This window comes from Lupinus angustifolius, chromosome LG07, assembly GCF_001865875.1.
Source record: "Lupinus angustifolius cultivar Tanjil chromosome LG07, LupAngTanjil_v1.0, whole genome shotgun sequence".
Taxonomy (NCBI): domain Eukaryota; kingdom Viridiplantae; phylum Streptophyta; class Magnoliopsida; order Fabales; family Fabaceae; genus Lupinus; species Lupinus angustifolius.
The window spans coordinates 4,437,764-4,458,147 of record NC_032015.1 but is presented as its reverse complement, the minus strand read 5'-3'; the positions used below and the strand labels follow the sequence as shown (position 1 = coordinate 4,458,147).

At 31.2% G+C, this 20,384-nt stretch overlaps 3 protein-coding genes across 3 annotated transcripts; 2 read left to right on the top strand and 1 right to left on the bottom strand.

The window, feature by feature from the left end:
* LOC109353007 (phytohormone-binding protein-like) lies at nt 221-1,468 on the top strand. Its single transcript, XM_019595195.1, has 2 exons — nt 221-438; nt 1,043-1,468. Exons 1-2 carry the CDS (start codon nt 258-260, stop codon nt 1,327-1,329), a joined length of 468 nt encoding a protein of 155 aa, XP_019450740.1. The 5' UTR covers nt 221-257; the 3' UTR covers nt 1,330-1,468.
* Nucleotides 2,482-3,885, bottom strand: LOC109353003. Its single transcript, XM_019595189.1, has 2 exons — nt 3,619-3,885; nt 2,482-3,300 (listed from the first exon to the last, which is right to left on the bottom strand). Exons 1-2 carry the CDS (start codon nt 3,845-3,847, stop codon nt 2,513-2,515), a joined length of 1,017 nt encoding a protein of 338 aa, XP_019450734.1. The 5' UTR covers nt 3,848-3,885; the 3' UTR covers nt 2,482-2,512.
* On the top strand, nt 17,394-18,815 carry LOC109353050 (1,4-dihydroxy-2-naphthoyl-CoA thioesterase 1-like). Its single transcript, XM_019595236.1, has 3 exons — nt 17,394-17,545; nt 18,026-18,217; nt 18,352-18,815. The coding sequence occupies exons 1-3, from the start codon at nt 17,420-17,422 to the stop codon at nt 18,505-18,507; spliced, it is 474 nt and encodes a 157-aa protein (XP_019450781.1). The 5' UTR covers nt 17,394-17,419; the 3' UTR covers nt 18,508-18,815.

Below are 20,384 nucleotides of genomic sequence, written 5' to 3'. Positions count from 1 at the left end.
AACTTTTTGCATTCTTTACTATCATTTATAAATTTCCCCTATTACTTTAATTTGCCTTTTTTAACGTTCATTATTTTTCCTTTTTTCATTAATTTTCTTAATTAATTATTCTTTTATCAGGTAAACTTTAATTTTCCCCTCATTTTCTTTTAATGTATTTGATTTATTTATTAAATTATGTTCTTACCTTCTCGTTTTATCTTTTGTTCTTATATACCAACTTCAAGTTGCATTATGGAAGCAGAAATTGAAGAGCCATGGTAAAGGAATTTAGCACTCAAGCACAGGTCAGTGTGGGGTTGGAGACCATGTGGCCAGCTATAGCCAAGGACTTCAATGACATAGTTCCAAAGGTAATCCCTAATATTGTCAAAGATGTGGAAATGGTTGAAGGCGATGGAGGGGTTGGTACAATCCTCGTTTTTAATTTTTTCCCTAGTGAGTGTTTCTCCTTTCTTATTATTCTTATAATATATACATATAATCTCATCTCACTGTTTTTAATCATGGTTCGCGATTTTGTTTACTGTGACATTGTGTGCCATGTGCCATGTACGGTCATTGCAGTGTGAATTAATTTTGAGTAAAAAATATTTTTGAAATTGTGGTGATTCAACTCAAATGTGTCGTCCAATGTGGTTGTGATGGAGATACCTTATTTTGACTTGGTGTGGTACCGGCAGCGTCACCACAATTACAATATTGCAGCCATGGCATCTGTAATTTGAATCAGTGCCTCATCATGGATTCGCAATTTGAATCAGTGCCCCGCCTGTGACATAAAGGATTGTTGTTTTTTATATATCGATAAATGACCAATTCTATTTGGATAGGGCTACCTCGACAAGGCGACAAGTGTTTTCACATGAATTATATCTTAGCATTTTTGACCTTGTACATAGCTCTAGCTTTGTCCAACCGAGCAACTCTGTGTAGGTTGCTTATTTTATACCTTATCATGGGAAACACAAACACTATTAATAAATTAAGTTTGTGTTGTATTGAACACTAATCAAATTCATTTTTTGAGAATGAATCACAGGTGAAGGCCGAACAAATTACCAGAGGGAGAGGATCACAGAGTTTGATGAGGTTAACCATGAAATTGGGTTGCAAGTGATTGAAGGGGGCTATCTGAATAAAGGTTTATCATACTACAAGACAACTTATCAACTATCTGCAATAGGAGAGAATCAAACTTTGGTGAACGTGAAGATCTCTTATGACCATGATTCTGACATACAAGAAAGTATCAAACCGATGGAAACATCAGAGTCTACCTTATTCTTTGTCAGGACCCTCGAAAAGTATCTGCTAAATGGCGCTTGAAGATAATATTGTTACATATGTCAATAATCTTAGGCAGTCATTGTGTTTTGGTTTGTGGCATGCTATAGCCTATAAACATGTTTGTGTTAAATAATGTTTGACTGTCTTCGAGTACCAAAATAAAAAGGATGTTGAATGGTTTATCAACCAATTTTTTTTGGTTTCCTTTATCCTAATAGCCTGGCGAAGGGAGATAAAAGTAATGCAACATAACAGAGAGTTTAATTTTTATGCATCATTTTCAAACCATCAGCTAATAAAACACTTTTGTAAGAATGACTTTTAAAAATAGGTTGGACACCTCTTATGTACATTTTGCTTAACGTGCATATCATGTCAATGATTGAGATCTTGTACTCTATCAATGTGCATATCGTGTCAATGAATTGTTCTAAATTTATGTACATTAAACTCTAAAATACAAATTGCATATATCAGGCTTGTTATACTAAATATTGTGAGGGTTGAGTTTTCAAGTAATTCAAGCTTTTCCCTCTAGTTACATCTCAAACAAAAAAATATCAGAGTATAGAGAGATACAGAAAAGGTTATATGTGTTCTTTCCTCACCCTCTAACACTAAGCAAATAACAAGTGGTTCTCCACCTGTTACTTTTTCCAATATCATAGTATAGACTGATGTAGAAAAAGATTTGATAATTTACTAGATCAAATCTCCCATACTTATCTACATGAATAATACTAGACAGTATTTAGTTATATTACTTATATGGCATCCTTAGTGATTTAGTGTGCTCAACATCATTACTGAATAAAATGCTTAAAAATTATCATCTCCCACTTATCTCACCATTACTGAATAAAAATGTACCTAGAGTTAAAACAAACATAATGTTATGTGTACACCTTTATTATCTATTCCAGCAAAATTGTTGAATTGGTAGTGTTGGTATAATGTTGTACATAGCATCAAAGCTACTTGAACAATATTAATAATATTATGAAAATAGCAGGAGAAAAACCAGTAGTTTTATATTTTATATTTATTCAAATGTGAAGTACGTTGATACAAATGATTTACACAACATTGAACGACATCAAATCATACGACAAAGAAGCAGAAGCCAGTTACAGTTTTAGATTTTAGAAGAAGGTTTGAGATTTGGACCTAATCCTTTGATTATTGCTTTAGCAGTAGCCTAGCAACACTATATTGATAGTTCTCATTTCTTGCAAACGATTCCCATACCATATGAGAATTTGGTGCAGTCAAGGGTGCCAAAGTCTGTGACATTAGTGGTCTCTTTCTCAGATGAACTATCCTTTGAGAACACACAAGATGCACAATTTGAAGAAAGCAATGAGGTAGTCTTGTATTTGTCTTCTCCTCCAACAACAGGCATTGCCACACCAGGCTTTGCGGTGTTCTCAAAATCAAGCCGATAAGTCCTTCCAAGAACACCATCAACTTTAGGGGAAAGTGCAAAGAACCTGAACTGAACTTCTAAGTGAGCAAAACAGTCATCATTAGGCACTTTGTAGTTATGAATTGCATCATCTTGTTTAGTTACTGGAACCACATTGACCATTATTTCAGCAACATCCTCCAATGTAACTATAACACTATTCTTGTCAGCTACTCTCTCAACTTTTACATCTTTGTTCGGAGAATACCAAGTGGAAAGAGAGGATTCATCTAGAACAAGATCATTTCCATTGTAGGTGAATTTGAGATGATCAACCTTGTCATTCCATTGGGGTGTCTTGATGGCCTCAAGTGAGAAGGTTTGGGAGTTGAACATGATTCCAAGTGCTTGAATCCAAGTGTAGTCACGGGTTCTTCCAGCAGGCCTGTGTCCAATGAAACGAGCATTGATTTGAAGGTCAAAATCAGAGACTAAACTGAAATGTTCATTGCTCTTTCCATGGAAGTAGAAGACTCTGCCATCTCCACCAATGAAGCGGGGATCATGACACCCTGATCCAGGTGCATTGCAATTTGGTATGCGATCTACCAACCCAAAAACAAATTTAAAAATAAACATCATAAAGTCTAGATTTGTTAAATACATTCTAGTCAAATCATTGTAGTTCTATGCCAATCATATTGCTGAAGAATTTAACAATATGTGCTTTGTAAAGACGAAATAAGCACATTAAAACTAGATGAATGGTTTGGACATTGGTTATCCATTAACATCCTCAATAACCAAGTAATATATGTTATTCACCAAATATTAGAGCTAAAGTTGTGTACAAAATATGGCCGTAGATAATAAATTGTAGTTTAAAAGATATTATTAGAGAAAATTAAAAGAGGATATCTTACGTCTGCAGACAGCTTTGCATATAGGTTTGTCACAATCAATGAGACAAACTTTAGCCTTAGGATCATTTGATTCACTACTGGGACACTCAGCTGGACACCTTATGTATTGTCCATAGCATTTGCTTCCTTTGGTGCTACATTGCCTGAAATAATATGCCTTTGTCTCCATCAAACTTGAGACAAATACTAGCAACATGATTAGGATGGAACTGCTTTTGGTCATATCCATACTTAAAATTCTCTATTAGTAAAATATGAGGAAAAGATTGATGTAGCTACACAATCTTCCCGCTTCTATTTATAGATGTATATCGTCAACTATGTTGCTTCTTTATAGTAAAGGTGGCTTTAACAAACTTGTAGTGTAATTTAATGCTAGCTCAAACTCAAAGGATGAACATGGGCTTCCATAATTGAGTGCAGAAAGCCAGAAACCACAGTTAAATGGTTTGTGTTACAGGTTGTGCCTAGTAGTGAACTCGGTCCTAAGTTGTTTGTCACACTTTACATTATCACAGAGATTTCCTTATATGAAATGAGTAGGTGCTATACTTGTGTCGAATCCAATTACATATGCTAAACGAGATAATCATATTTTGATTATTTGCGTCTTGTATTTGGGTTGACATCCCTTGTGCATCCTTAATTTAATATTTTGTTTAGTATTAAAAATGAGACAATTATATAATCATGAGAGAAATTAGAAGGAAAAGGATAATATCTTCTCATGGAAGGGTACATGATCTTTGTAGGTGCTAACTGATGCCTTCATCTGCAAAATTGGGGGCTGAATTTGTGACAATCTTAATTGGTCAGATACGCAGTATCACATGGATGAGAAGTTAAAGTTGATATAACTTGAGGATTAAAAAAATGTAATACCCATAATATCGGTGACTTTTGTTTACTTCTGTATTAGTCTATCAGACTTGAGAAGATTATAAATAAAGAGAATAAAATTAAAATATCTTCTAGTCTAGTATAAGAAGATAAGTTATATCTTTTCGTCATTAAAATTATAATATGTCTTATTTAATCATTTTTTCAAAAATATTTTTAGAATTAAATAAAATATTACACATGTCACAGTTGTACCGGCGGAAAATGAAATAAGTTATCTATTGGCACGAACAACGAGAAGATACTTTATTACGAAGTAATTTATATTAACTGTTGAATTATTTGAATGACCATCTCAATAGTCCAAAACATTCTTAAATAAGTCTCACTAATTATTTTATGTGCAACTTTATTTTCATTCTTAAATGAATCTCATAAACCTAACAACGTTTATATTTCTATTTCTTCTAACAATTTTTTTTTTCATTTTTTAATGATGACTCACAACTTTAAGAATGATATTTACTTAGCTTACCCTTACGAATTAAACAAGAACAAATAACATGTTTATTTTGCTACAAATGATTTTTGTTGTTATCATTGTGGTCCTTAAGACGCAAGACTTTGATTGTATTTGTGAGAATGAATATATTTGGTATACAATAACCAGCCAACCTTCTTACCAAGAGGGTGTCAGACTCCTCTTCATTAATGGAGAGGTAACTACAATTTTTCCTTTTAGTTTGAAAGGTAAATTTATCTTATCATAATAAACATAAGGATATAAGTATAAAAGCATATTATATTTTCTTTGGTTTTTGGCATCACTTATCTCTCTGTTATTTGAGATGAATCTCATTCTATGAACAAATGATGCAATAATGCTATAAATTATGATTTTTTTCGCCAATGATTTTATGGGCATATTTATTCTTTTAGGTATTAGACTAATCTTATTTAATCTACTCTCCATATTAAATTTTCTAATGGTCTCCTCCAAATATCTTCAATATATTAATTTCTAATTATATATTATCTAATATTGTATCCACTCATGTTTTTACATGGAGTTACTCTCCCATTTTATTATCCAATATTCAGTCAAATATATTATTGTGTGTCTTATAGTTTTTCACTAAAACTTCCTCTTAAAACTTGATTAATATATTTCTATTAGATATGGGACTCAGCATTCCATTATTTCATTCTCCTGACTTTCTTAAATTCAATCTCTGGCTCTCGCTGTCATGTTCTCTTTGCAATGGAGTATACATAGAATAGCGTCAAGAGTCAATGTACGATTTAGAGATTCAAATCTTTAGTATTATGGGGATTGCATAATTCGTGAAATTAGTATCTGAGAGGTCTTCATAATTTATTTATTTTTTACTTTTAAGCAAACATTAAACATCGATTTTAGCTTTGTACTATAATTGTTCTTTTTTTTTTGTACAAAAAAAGGGGTTTGATTGTCAAATACAAAATTAATGCATCTCATTTGCAAACAATTTACGATCACGTTTTTTGTTTTTGAAGAATACAATACAATCACATGTTTATTGTTTATATATAGATTAATCAGCCTTAATAACCTTGATATAGTAATACTTGTTGTCTGGTTATTATTAGTACATTTTTAACTTGCTTGGTTGTTGATCGTCAGTGTCTTATTCAATTGCTCGCAGTTATATATTGATCGAACTTGCAAAATGACATGTTTCACTTGTCATACTTTTACTAATGCAATTGCTAACTTCTTCAAATAAAAAAATCTGGTGCCTACAATCTAGACTGACAACTTTTGTTGATAATAAACGTACAGCTGCATTTTGAAATTAGTATGTTTATGAAGAGGAAAATGATATATCCCTATTAAATTCTTCTACTCATCTTTTTATTTAAAAGAAAATATTAAATATTACAAAATGATATTTTATTTATTACTAATTTATTTACAAGTGATATATATTATTTTATTATGAGTAAAAGATATAGAATATATCATTATTCTTCTTAAAATGATTGGGTTGCTTCAACTTCCTTGAATTGGTCAAACATACTCATATATACAAGATTGAAAACATGTTAGACCACTTATCTTACCAAAGGTATATTACTTAGCCTATAATAGGCTAGATTTTCCAGTAAGTATGTTAGACTCAAGATTTTTGGGCTTAATATGTTAGACTTTATCTAAAAGTAATATTAAACCTAGAGATGACAATAGGGCGAGAGAGACAAAGGTAATACATACCCTTATTCATACCTGCACTATTTGTTGGTATCCACACATGTAACTGATATTTGTGGGTATCCAACGAGTTTTCATTTTTAATTATATTTTTATATATTTTATAATAATCAATATATAAAAATAATTATTACTTGAGTAATATAATATGTATATGATAATTTTATGATTATTTTATAATAATCAAATCACTAAAATTTATTATGAAAATAATAATAAAATAGATCAAATATAATATTAAAACAATAACAAACAAGTATAAAATATGTAATTAAAATATATATGCGAGTACCCCTGGACAATATTACGATATTTATTTTCGTCGATAAGTTATTTTTGTGTGTATCCATTGTGAGTATTTTGAGGAGTACCCATGGGTCGGAACATGTATCTTCATATTGGAAACAATCCTCCGAGCTGTGAACATCAATATGTATGTAGAGTGTGAATACCCAATTTTGTTCAGCCCAAAATATATTTTTTCAAAAAAATTATAAACAAATAAAAAATATTTTTTTGGCTTAATGACCCAACACATAAAATTTCAATTTGAATTTCAAAAATAGGTTTAATTGAATTTTCTCACAAAATTGTTTCCAAAAATAAAAAATGAAAACAATAGTAAACATGTTTGCATTTGAATTAAACATATGCTAAAATTCCTATCGTATAAAAATATAAAACCACACCATTTTTCTTTCCTAACAAATCACAATCCATTAAAAAATCATTTCATTCTAAAAAAAATCCTCTAGCAATCATCCAATCTAAAAAATCATTCACTCATCGTCTATTTCCAAAACTCATTCATCCATAATCCCAAAATTCTCTCGTAGGCAACAAATTCATATCATCTATAACAATCTCAAAATCTTCCACACACAACCACTCATCAATTTCTCATTCATCTTTCGATGAATCACATATCCACAAGAATTTCATCCAGAAAGTCTTTCATCCATCATCTATCCCAATAATCATCAACCATTCTCTCAATAAAAAATACATTCATCAATTATTTTCTTCCCTAAATATCATCTTCCACGCACAATCATCAAAAAACAACCATCTTCAACCAAAAGACAATAATCTAAGATCTCTCATACACAAAAATGAGAAAAAAAACACAAAGAAACTAAAGAGAAATTATAATTGTATTAGAATACACTGCACAGAAGCTTCAATTAAATTTCAAAGTCATGTCTCTGAGTTTGTTTTTGCACACAAACGTCTTACATGTCTGCTCGGCATTGATTAACCTTTTTTGCACTACTTTTCCTGAGAGTTGCAACATTCCATTGTTGTTGGAATCAGTATGAGAGGTATATCATTTTCATTACTTTCTTTTATATTAGGTTTATTTGTGTTATCAATAATTGCATTAGTAATAATAATTGTCATTATTGTAACATATAACTATAACTATATAAAAAAATGTATAAACAATACACTATTTGCATACACATTACAACATTCTTTTTAATATATATTTAATTTTAAAGCAAAATAGGTAATTAATTAGTTTCTCACCATATATCAATTGAAAACTTATTCAAAATATATAAAAAACAAAGATCTATGAGTCAATAAAATAATGAAATCACATTAACACAATTTTAAGATATGAGATGTGGTATCGGACGTAAGGGTTATGCTTCGCTCATATTAAAAAAATGGTTGTTAAATAAAAAAAAATGGAATTCCTTAACTAAATTTTAATGAGATACAATATCGGACGTAAGGGCTATGTTTCACTCATTTTGAAAAATAATAATTTAAACGTTACTTCTTTTAAGAAATAAAATCAACTCAACAAAAAAACTTTTTCTATCCAAAGAACTACGTAATCTTGATTCACAAAAAGGGATACGTAGGACCAAGATCACTCTTTTTAGACATAATAATAAGATAAAGTTTTTTTTGTTGGTAAAAATATAATAATAACACAATTAATAATTCATGCAATATAGTAGGGTATCAAAGTCCAAGGCCCAATGCGATTGGGCCAAATATTTTTCAACATTTTTAGGGGAAAAATGTAGTGGCGACTCTAATGAGGTCGTGTAACTGAAAACCGGGGCGTGATAGCTGACGACTTTGCTGAGAAATGTTTTTAAGAGAGTCAGACCCATAAAAATTAAATGCATGGATTTTTATTTTTATTTTTAGTTTATTTTATAGTTATCTTTTACATCATATTATCATATTAGCATAAGTATATGCTCTATACTCAAGCATTAGATTAGAAGGGACACCTGCCTTGTCGGTGAGGACTTGGGGCTTCACTTACATTGACATGATGAAACGCCTAGGTTGTTACCAAATATCATGGGCCTTACTAGTGTGGACTACAAGCCTCACTTGTAATCCCTAGGGTATTTGGGTTTCATCTCTATGTGATTGGATGCAATCTGGACATCTTATAAGTAGGCCCTTTAAGATATTTTATATAAAGGCCTTATATCCCCACCCTAGGGTTAGAGTCTTAGATAACTCAAAACCTATTAAGTATACCATATTTTTGATAGTGAATACATACATGCATATATTCATTCATTTGTGCATTCAGTCAAGAATAAAATTTCCATTTATTGGCTTATCCATTACATTCAAAAATTAAAAAAATCTTCATTAATTGACTCATGTATTTATTCATTATATTCAAGAATAAAATTTTCATTGATTGACTTATGGATTTATTTATTGCATTAAAAAACAAATAAAAAATCTTCATTAATTGACTTATGCATTTATTCATTTCATTCAAGAATAAAACCTTCATTGATTGACTTATGCATTCAAAAATAAAAAATCTCCATTAATTGACTCATGCATTTATTCATTATGTTCAACAATAAAATCTTCATTGATTGACTTATGCATTTATTCATTGCATTTAAAAATAATAAAAAATCTTCATTAATTGACTCATGCATGTATTCATTGCATTCAAAAATAAAAAATCTCATTGATTTACTTATGCATTTATTCATCGCATTCAAAAATAAGAAAATATTCATTAATTGACTCATGCATTTATTCATTATATTCAAGAATAAAATCTTCATTGATTGACTTATGCATTCAAAATTAAAAAATCTTCATTAATTGATTCATGCATTTATTGATTACGTTCAAGAATAAAATCTTCAATGATTGACTTATGCATTTATTCATTGCATTCCAAAATAAAAATATTCATTAATTGACTTATGGATTCATTCATTACATTCAAAAATAAAAAATCTCATTGATTGACTTATGCATTCAGAAAGAAAAATTATTTCATTCATTCAATTATGCATTCATTCATACACTTTTATAAATAATACATCATTCATACACACTCCCCTATTCATTTATTCATATATTAGTAAAAAAAAATATTCAAACATTCTACTTCATACATTACTATAACATTTCATATATTACCATATCATTACATTCATCGTTGCAAATCTTCTCATATAAAAAACATTTCATACATGCATTCAAAGTCAGACATATCATAAATTGCATTTTTAGTGGTCTTATGCATTTATACACCTTATACATTTAAAAAGATTTGCATCATCACACTATTCATACATCTCAACATATGCATAGTCATACATGTTCCTTGCATTTCATGCATCATTTCAAGTTATATGTTGCATATCAATCCATGTAACATGATAAAAGAAATGTCCACCTCATGCACATTTAGCATCAATAAAAATTATTTCTCTACATGCATTTCATGACCATATTGATAAGGGCACTCATCAATTGAAGAGTTGGTTTTAAGAATACTATTTCTAGACTCGACTGAAAGTGATCAGAGTCGAACATGAAGAAATTCAAGAAGATAGAGATGTGATGCAATTTATCCTATCCCACCTAAAATTGGAGGCCCATTAAATTTTCATTTGACGATCCAGTCAAGGCCAAGCCCATCGACACTTACCCGTGTTTCCTTTTTCATGAAAATGATTTACTCTCAAATGCATATTTTTTTAACAAGTATGTCCTAATGCATTGGTCATGCAAATTTCACCATCTCATACCTCACCTTACCAACCATATTAACTTAATCACATCAACCGGAAAAAAACACCACAAAATAAAATCAAATAAAATTAATCTATGCATTAATATAAGATATTTGATTCAAAAATAAAATGGAACATGATGCAAATATAAAACATAAAATGATGGGCATTTTTAGGCAAATATGTTAAATGACACGAGGCATTTTTTGTTAACTTCCAAACACTAAGAAGATATCCCTAGTCACCCCATTTGAGTCTAGACATCATCAAAGGAGATGATTTTTTTAATAGCCCTTAATATGTTAATAACCATGGAATCGTTTTCCTTGACATTCAATTATTGAAAGAAAAAATATTATTTCACGTCAATCATGTAATAAAAGGACAAGAGAATAGAAAAAAATGTCTCTTGCTTAAAGGGCCAAAAAAAGAAAAACAAAACAAAACAAAAAAAAAATCCGATGAGAATCCTCAATTAATATCTCAGACAGAAGTTAGGGCAAAGTCAAATGCAATATGAATAACCATAAAAGGAACGGCTTTTCATGAAAAAAGTTTTCCTAAATTCTAGGCCATTATTATCACATTCCTGAAAATTTTCTTAGTAGTTGAATTTCATGCTAGATAACTATTGAAAATAGGATAAAGAAGAAAGGTGAAAGATGAGTATGAGAAATACATGTTTTGAACCTTATATCATTTTCTTAAAAGCCATTAGTCTAGCCACGAAACAAGCTTAAAAAGACATTATCGATGACTTATTCACCTAAGATGTGCATCATGAAAAAACGCTGACTCCACTAAGCTAATAAAATTTAGATAAAAATATATGATCTTTAATGCATAAGTTAATAATTATTTTCCCACTATTATCATAGCCACCACCACATCTACTATTAGCCAAGCACAAATTTAATTCTACCATAGCTACCACCACATATACTATTAGTCAAACACAAATCACCGCCACCACATCTACACAAGCCAAAACCCAAAAAAAAACCAGCATTACCACATCACCACTCATAACTTAAACATTTCCTAAATTTGCATTGATCATTGCTTTAGTATTTCTTTTTAAAGAGTTATGCATAAAATAAGGAGCACTAAAAGCAAAGGAAAATTAGAAGTCTCTCAAACTGGGCCATTTTTTTTGGGATTGATATCACTTTCTAGTATAAAGTCAAAAGAAGCTCAAACTAGGATAATTTTTGGGTTGATCTCATTTTCTTATGAAAATTTATAAAAAACTCAAAACTAGGACAATTGTGATGTGACTTTTCATGACTCAATAAGTTGATTCGATCACAAGAAGCCAAAATCCCTCAAATAAGAAGAATTATGATCCTAAGTTATCATCTTCAAGGACAACTTCAACAATGACTTATGCTTCCTATAAATAAGACCATCACATCTGAGGGTGTTAAAAATAAAATTGTAAGGTTGAAAACCCGCAAGGGTGGCCTAAGGAAAAGATAGCGGTACTAAGTCGAAAACCTGAAAATGTGATTTAGTATCATTACAAAAAAAAAAAAAAAAAAAAAGAATTCCTCGCAGATACCTCCATTAGGTATTCTAGGCAAAAATTAGAGAAAATAAAATAAACACCCTCAAGATGAAGACTTGCTACTAAACAAATTGAGGCAGCTTTTTGGAGAACCTAATTCTGGTGAAAGTAGACAAAATAAACACATTGGAGAATTTGTTGTTGTTATAAGAAAACCCATACTCTGGCAAGAATTCCTCAACAAGGCTACACTGGGCAAAATAGATGGACTTATTCATTCTCCTCAATATTATATTGGAGCAATTTTATGGATCACCTTCAGATGAAGGCATCCTCAAGTAAACTGAGGAAGATTTTGATGAAAAACTATGGTACCAATCGACATCAAGCAACAAAGGTCACTTCAGTCAAGTCTGTAGCAGTTGATGAGTTTCATCCAAAAATAAATCATGAGTGATACATTAGAATATTAGCGCATGTGTCTTACTCATCATTCCATAACATTCAAACAAAACATATAGTACTCATATCATACATGACATAAATCAAATACTCTCATAATAGCATCAAACAATAATGCGTATTCACATTAATCAAACAATACATATACATGACATAATAATATCAAAAAAAAACATATACACGATATATAAACAATGCATATGTAAGACATACAAATATTAAATCATATCAACATTCAAGTCACACTCACGTTAATCATAAAAACATCAACATGAAATTCATGCATACATAAACATTCAAACAAGAACACTCATAATCACCTAATTTTCTTATGCTAAACATCAACCACCTATCATGAACACTCATCAAACACCTAATTTTCTTATGCTAAACAAGAAATCCATGCACACATATCCTAAACAATCAAACCATTCTACTATTCATCCGAACCATTTTCAAATTGTACCTTCGACGACCCTGTGCTTGACGAACTCGAAGCCAATCTTTTCAGGCTCTATGCGTGACCTTTTAAAATTTGAGGGTCATGTGCTTGACGACCTCAAATTGTGCCTTCGGGGACCCCGTGTTTGACGACCTCGAAGCCAATCGTTCTAGGCTCTATGCCTAACCTTTTAAAATTTGAGGGTCCCGTGCTTGACGACCTCAAATTGTGCCTTCGAGGACCCAGTGCTTGACGACCTCGAAGTCAACCTTTTCAGCCTCTATGCCTCACCTTTTTAAATTTGAGGGGCCCGTGCTTGATGATCTCAAATTGTGCCTTTGAGGACCCCGTGCTTGACAACCTCGAAGCCAATCTTTCCAGGCTTTGTGCCTAACCTTTTAAAATTTAAGGGCCCCGTGCTTGACGACCTCAAATTGTGCCTTCGAGGACCCCGTGCTTGACGACCTCGAAGTCAATCTTTTCAGGCTCTATGCCTAACCTTTTAAAATTTGAGGGCCCCGTGCTTGACGACCTCAAATTGTGTCTTCAAGGACCCCGTGCTTGACGACCTCAAAGTCAAATTCTACAGCCTCTGTGCCTGAACTTTTTAAAATTTGAGTGCACCGTGCTTGACCACCTTAAATTGTGTCTATGAGTACCCCGTGCTTAACGACCTCGAAGTCAATCTTTCCAGGCTTTGTGCCTCACCTTTTAAAATTTGAGGGTCTCATGCTTGACGACCTCAAATTATGCCTTCCAGGACCCCGTGCTTGACGACCTCGAAGTCAACTTTGCAGGCTCTATGCCTCACCTTTTTAAATTTGAGGGGCCCATGCTTGACGACCTCAAATTGTGCCTTAGAGGATCCTGTGCTTGACGACCTCTAAGTCAACTTTCTCAAGCTCTGTGCCTGACTTTTAAAATATGAGGGGCCCGTGCTTGATGACCTCAAATTGTACTTTCGAGGATCCCGTGCTTGACGACCTCGAACAAAATCTTTCGTATCTCGCTCTTTATCTCAACAACAAAAATGTATTTCGAGCCTTAACAAAATCAACATTCATTTCTTTACTAGTTACTTATCGGGACAACACCTCAAACTTCAATTTGCATAATGTCCAATAAGCAACAAGAAAAATAGGGGCAGCTGTGAATACCCAATTTTATTCGGCCAAAATTACATTTTTTTCAAAAAATTATAAACAAATAAAAAATGTTATTTTGGTTTAATGACCCAACACATAAAATTTCAATTTGAATTTAAAAAATGGGTTTAATTGAATTCCCTCACAAAATTGTTTCCAAAAGTAAAAAAAGGAATTTTGAAAAGAGTATTTAATTGATAATCAATAACTTCATGATGACTTATATTTTATTCATCTTCGTTTTTTATTTAAAGAGAAATTTAAAAATAGTTTTTAAGTGACTTAATGATCACTTATTAGTTAGAATAAATTCTTCAAAAAATGTTTAAAATGACAAATTTCATTAATTCTCATGCATATGGTAAGAATAAGAAGAAAAAACATTTGTTACGACCATACAAAAATAATAATGCTTTTATAAGGTTTGCATGAAAATTAAATCCAAATCTAGTTTTTTCAAATTAAAAGTTATTATTTCTACACTAACGTAGGTTAAAATAATTTTAGACTTTTTAAGAAAAATTGTTTGGGCATTTTAATTGAAAAAATACATTTTTAAGGTTCCCAAAAAAGAAAAATATATATTATAAATTCATTTTGAAATTATTGATTACTTGGAATTTTTAAATATTATGTCATAATGATGAAATTTAAAATATTGAAATTCTTTTTAATAGTAAAAATCAGGTGTCATTTTTTCTCTCATTTGAATTAATTAGGAGATTGCATTTTAATTAAATATGTGCTAAAATTCCTAGCCTATAAAAAGATAAAACCATAGCATTTTTTCTTTCCTAACAAATCACAATCCATTAAAAAATCATTCATTCTCAAAAAAATCCTCCAGCAATCATTCATTCTAAAAAAATCCTTCACCCATCGTCTATTTCCAAAAATTATTCATCCACAATCCTAAAAATCTCTCATATACAACAAATTCATATCATCCATAACAATCCCAAAATCTCCCACACATAACCACCTATCAACTCAGTCATCAATTTCTCATTCATCTTTCAGTGAACCACAAATCCAAAAGAATTTCATCTAGAAAGTCTTTTATCCATCATCTATTCCCAATAATCCTCAACAATTCTCTCAATAAAAAATACATTCATCCATCATTTTCTTCCCTAAATATCATCTTCCCGCACAATCATCAAAAAATAATCATCCTCAACCAAAAGACAATAATCTAAGATCTCCCATACACAAAAATGAGAAAAAAATACAAAGAAACTCGGGAGAAATTATAATTACATTAGAATAATTATAGAGAAGCTTCAATTATATGTCAAAGTCATGTCTCTGAGTTTGTTTTTGCACACAAACTTCCTACATGTCTGCTAGACATTGGTTAACTTTTTTGCACTACTTTTCCTGAGAGTTGCAACATTCCATTGTTGTTGGAATCAGTATGAGAGGTATATCATTTTCATTACTTTCTTTTATATTAGGTTTATTTGTGTTATCAATAATTGCATTAGTAATAATAATTGTCATTATTGTAACATATAACTATAACTACATCGAAAAAATAAATGTATAAACAATACACTGTTTGCATACACACTGCAACATTCTTCCTAATAAATATTTAATTTTGAAGCAAAATAGGTAATTAATTAGTTTCTCACCATATATCAATGGAAAATTTATTCAAAATATATATAAAACAAAGATCTATGAGTCAATAAAAAATGAAATCACATTAATACAATTTTAAGATATGAGATGCGGTATCGGACGTAAGGGTTATGCTTCGCTCATATTAAAAAAACGGTTGTTAAATAAATAAAAAAATGGAATTTCTTAACTAAGTTTTAATATGAGATGCGGTATCAGACGTAAGGGCTATGCTTCACTTATTTTAAAAAATAATAATTTAAACGTTACTTCTTTTAAGAAATAAAATCAACTCAACAAACAAACTTTTTTACCCAAAGAACTACGTTGTCTTGATTCCCAAAAATGGATACGTAGGACCAAGATCACTCTTGTTAGACATAATAATAAGATAAAAAAAATTGTTGGTAAAAATATAATAATAACACAATTAATAATTCATGCAATACAGTAAGGTACCGTTCAAACGGGTAATTAGGGTGTTAATACATTCCCTAGTGTGTAATCGACTCCCGAATATGGATATCAAAGTCCAAGGCCCAATACGATTAGGCCAGTGGCGACTAATAAGATCGTGCAACCAAAAATCGGGGCGACATAGGGCTAACTCTCTCAGCGAGTATTTTTCATCAACAAGACTCGAACCTGAGATCTTGCTTAAGGAGAATCAAACATGTACCATTTGAACCAATATTCGTTGGTATTTTTAGATAAATTAAATATTCATCTAAATGAATATACATTAGATATAATATATAATTTGAATATATCTATATACTGTATTATATCCCTTTAATTTCCATAAAATTTTAATGGATTAATTTCAACGTGTATAATTTTCTTAGATCGGGCATTTTGGATATCCCTTTCCCTAGCTAGGTTTTTTTTTTCCAAATGTTCACCTCTGATTATAATCAAAGAAATCATGGTGGAATATTGTGAGTAAGAGGTTAATACATTTTCTGGGTGTGCAACAAAAGTACTAACTTTATTACATATTTTTTTATATTTTATTTATTTTTAATATTTTTCAAATCTTTGATGTTTAATAAATCCAACGTATAATTATAATCTATTTTCCCAAAAAATGCTTTTACAAATTACTTGTTATTTTTTCTATTTTTCTTTAACACAGTTTTCTACATTAATTTTTTTTTACATTGTTTAATAAAAAATTGTGTCAAAATAGGAAATATGAATGATTTATTTACACTAAAGTTACCAAGTTAAATTACATTTAATCTTATTGATTCAATTTTTTAATCCAACATATTAATGATTAAAAGAGGTAATGAGATAAAAGGTAAAATCCTATATTGCTTTGAAATTTCACTTATTTAATCTGTTGGATTAAAAAAAAGAATGGACCAGATTAGGTGTAACTAGACCTAGACCCTCACCTCATGCATTAAAGATGAAATAGGGTTAAATATATTTAGGTATCTCTGCAGAAGTTTTTGTATGCTGAGGACTGAGAAGCATCCACCTTTTATTGATATGGAGAAGCAAGAGCCACTAAAGACAGGTCTTGATGCTCCACTTCACGCCATTGGATTCGAGTTCGATGAAATATCAGCCCATAGGGTCGCTGGCCATCTTCTTGTTACCCTCAAGGCTTGTCAGGTAAACCTTCCTTTTCTCTCTTTCCTACCATCCAATCACTATAAACTCCACTTTCTTCTTCCAAACTTTCTTCCTTTTCAATGCATTTAGGTGTCTATTACTCTATTGTTTTTATGAGTTTAATGGATATGCATCGTTAGAGTTTTTGACAGTGGATTAATGCTGTCGAAGTATTATCTATTATTATATGTATTGTTAGGATTTTTGACACATAAATGATGGATTAAAGTGTAAAAAGAATAAAAAAAACTTTACAATGTTATAGAACACCTAAATTTCTATTTATTTATTTGTTGAAGTTATGAGAGTTAATTTCGTAAAGTTCATTTTCCTGAAGAGTATGTTTGAACAAGTGTTTTATGTATTGTTGCTTGAATAGTGTTATTTAAGGATGAAGCTTGGTTCTGCTTAAGGAAGATTTTGGTTTGATTCTGTTGATTAAAGATGTTTTATTGTACTTAACTAAGCACAATCTTGCAGCCTCTCGAGGTTTTACATGGAGGAGTATCAGCTTTGATAGCAGAGGGAACTGCAAGCATGGGAGCTCACATTGCATGTGGTTTTCAAAGGGTTGCTGGGATTCAACTTAACATCAACCATTTGAAACCTGCTGAACTTGGTGACCTTGTTTATGCTGAAGCCACCCCCATCAATATTGGCAAGACCATTCAGGCAATTTCTTCTCTACTACTTTTACCTTATATCTGAATCAATTTAGTAAATTTTCAAAAAATATTTATAGTGTTTGAACCTTCATGACATGCTTTTATTTATTTATCTATCCGGTCATATTGGTTTTTGAGCAGGTGTGGGAGGTGCAGCTATGGAAGAATGATCTTTCAAAGTCCAAGAACAAAATCTTGGTATCATCTTCTACAGTTACTCTTATATGCAACAGGCCAATACCTGAGCACTCAAAAGCCAATATTGAAAAGATCAAGGATATGTTTGCAAAGCTGTGAAGTTAGAGGAGATTCATATTTAAAGCAAGATTTTAGTGAGCAACGTTTCTTCATTCTTACTTAAAGAGGGAATAATTTGTTTTCCTGAAAAAGTTTCAAGATATATCTATATATAAAAGCTTTATGGAATCTATTATTTGTGTCTGATTTAAAACCCTATAATTAGTGATTCAGCTTTAATTTCCCAACATTTTCGAAGTTTTCAAGTGTAAACTTCAAAACTGTAAAAAAAATGTTTATTCTGTACATTACCAGGAATAACCGAATCCCTTCCCCTATCATTACTCAGGACATCAGAAAAGGTCTTTTTACTCGATACCATGTAAATTAGTGTGGTGGATTTTTGTAGGTGTTACACTAGGTTTTGATCTGTGACATCAAAAAAGGTCTTTTTACTTAATCTAGTCTTGTAAGTAGGGTTGTGGGGTTGTAGTTTTAGCACCCGATATAACTTGTGGACTTTTTAAACTCATCCTGCGTGGACTAAGGCTAACTTTTGACATGTCTAATCTAATCTAATCTCTATTACTACAGCCATGACCAAAAAATGAAAGCTATTAGGTTGTGTTTGGCACACCACAGTGCCACACACATGACTAGAATAGGATGTCTTGTTTTGTCTTATGTCATACGAGGAGAGCTCAACCCAAAAAACTAATCAATTAATGGAAGAGCTTTATGGTATAAATACCACATTAAATTTAATATTCTACTCAATATGGGACTCCTAACATCTAATTTGATGTTTTTCAATGGAACCAAAATATTGGACCTGGATCCGCACAAATGCCATCTTTGTTTTCCTGTATATATTTTTTGTGACCAATATTTCATGCAGTCACAACAGCAGATACAAATCCTAAAATGTTTTTCTTTTCACTTTTATTAACTACCTCTTATAAAGTTAAAAGTACAAGTATCAATATAATGGAATCATCTCTATCCTAACGAGTCTCAAAGTACAAGAGAAATACTAATTTTCTAAATGAAGTCAAATCTTTTTCCCAATTTTAATTGATTCCAAACAATGGCTACTGGGCAGTATTCCCAATATAATCTGAAAGGTACAACAACAATAGTTAATGCCTTTTCCCAGAGTGATTGGTTCACTAATGTTTATTACTGAACAGAAAAATCAAAAGTGATTTCCTTATCATGCAACATTAGATTTTTTAATTTCCCACAAGGTGTAAAGAGTCAGCCAATAGTGACACCATATGTAGAGCCTAAGGTTCTGCAAAAAGCATGAAATATTTGCATTCATGGCAGCTACAGTTCTCAAAACGGCCACATGATGCAGTCTCTACAATAACAAGTTGTGCATCATTGCAGCCTTGCGGGTTATTCTGAAACTGGCATCTTTCAGAACTCTGGCATATCATAGGTTAAGTGTAAACCATTTTTTCAATCAGTGAAATTAGGTTTGGTTTGGTCATACTCAAAACATATTAAACAATGAAACTATTTAATAACCAAGGGGAGTGTCACTGCCCTTATGAACAGGTGACATTCACTTCGAATATAATTTTTGACTTAGTACAATATTTGAAGATCCAATGAAGTTTTACATCATTAAGTTAACATATGTTATATCATAAACTATGTTGTATCATAAGTGTTCCATCTCAATGTTGAGACCAGTGTTTCAAATTGAGGATCACATCACGTGATGTGATTGCAATATTGCACTTGTAGTGACCGTCACAACCGCATCACACCATAATTATAATATGATACTGAATCACAGTGATTCAACCATATCGGGCTGCAACATAACTGCATCAGACCGCATTTGAACTGCATCAGGCCACAACACAATCGCATCAGGCTACATCATACTGCATTCATGTCAAAAATATGTTTTAGCTCACAAAATA

What these genes read in the sequence shown, in the direction of transcription:
- LOC109353007 (XM_019595195.1), top strand. Translation starts at nt 258, where the DNA reads ATGGTAAAGGAATTTAGCACTCAAGCACAGGTCAGTGTGGGGTTGGAG. An exon ending in CGTTTTTAATTTTTTCCCTA is followed by an intron (nt 439 to 1,042) that starts GTGAGTGTTTCT and finishes AATGAATCACAG; the next exon opens with GTGAAGGCCGAACAAATTAC.
- LOC109353050 (XM_019595236.1), top strand. Translation starts at nt 17,420, where the DNA reads ATGGAGAAGCAAGAGCCACTAAAGACAGGTCTTGATGCTCCACTTCAC. An exon ending in TTACCCTCAAGGCTTGTCAG is followed by an intron (nt 17,546 to 18,025) that starts GTAAACCTTCCT and finishes ACAATCTTGCAG; the next exon opens with CCTCTCGAGGTTTTACATGG. An exon ending in ATATTGGCAAGACCATTCAG is followed by an intron (nt 18,218 to 18,351) that starts GCAATTTCTTCT and finishes GTTTTTGAGCAG; the next exon opens with GTGTGGGAGGTGCAGCTATG.
- LOC109353003 (XM_019595189.1), bottom strand. Translation starts at nt 3,847, where the DNA reads ATGGATATGACCAAAAGCAGTTCCATCCTAATCATGTTGCTAGTATTT. An exon ending in ATGCAAAGCTGTCTGCAGAC is followed by an intron (nt 3,301 to 3,618) that starts GTAAGATATCCT and finishes TTGGGTTGGTAG; the next exon opens with ATCGCATACCAAATTGCAAT.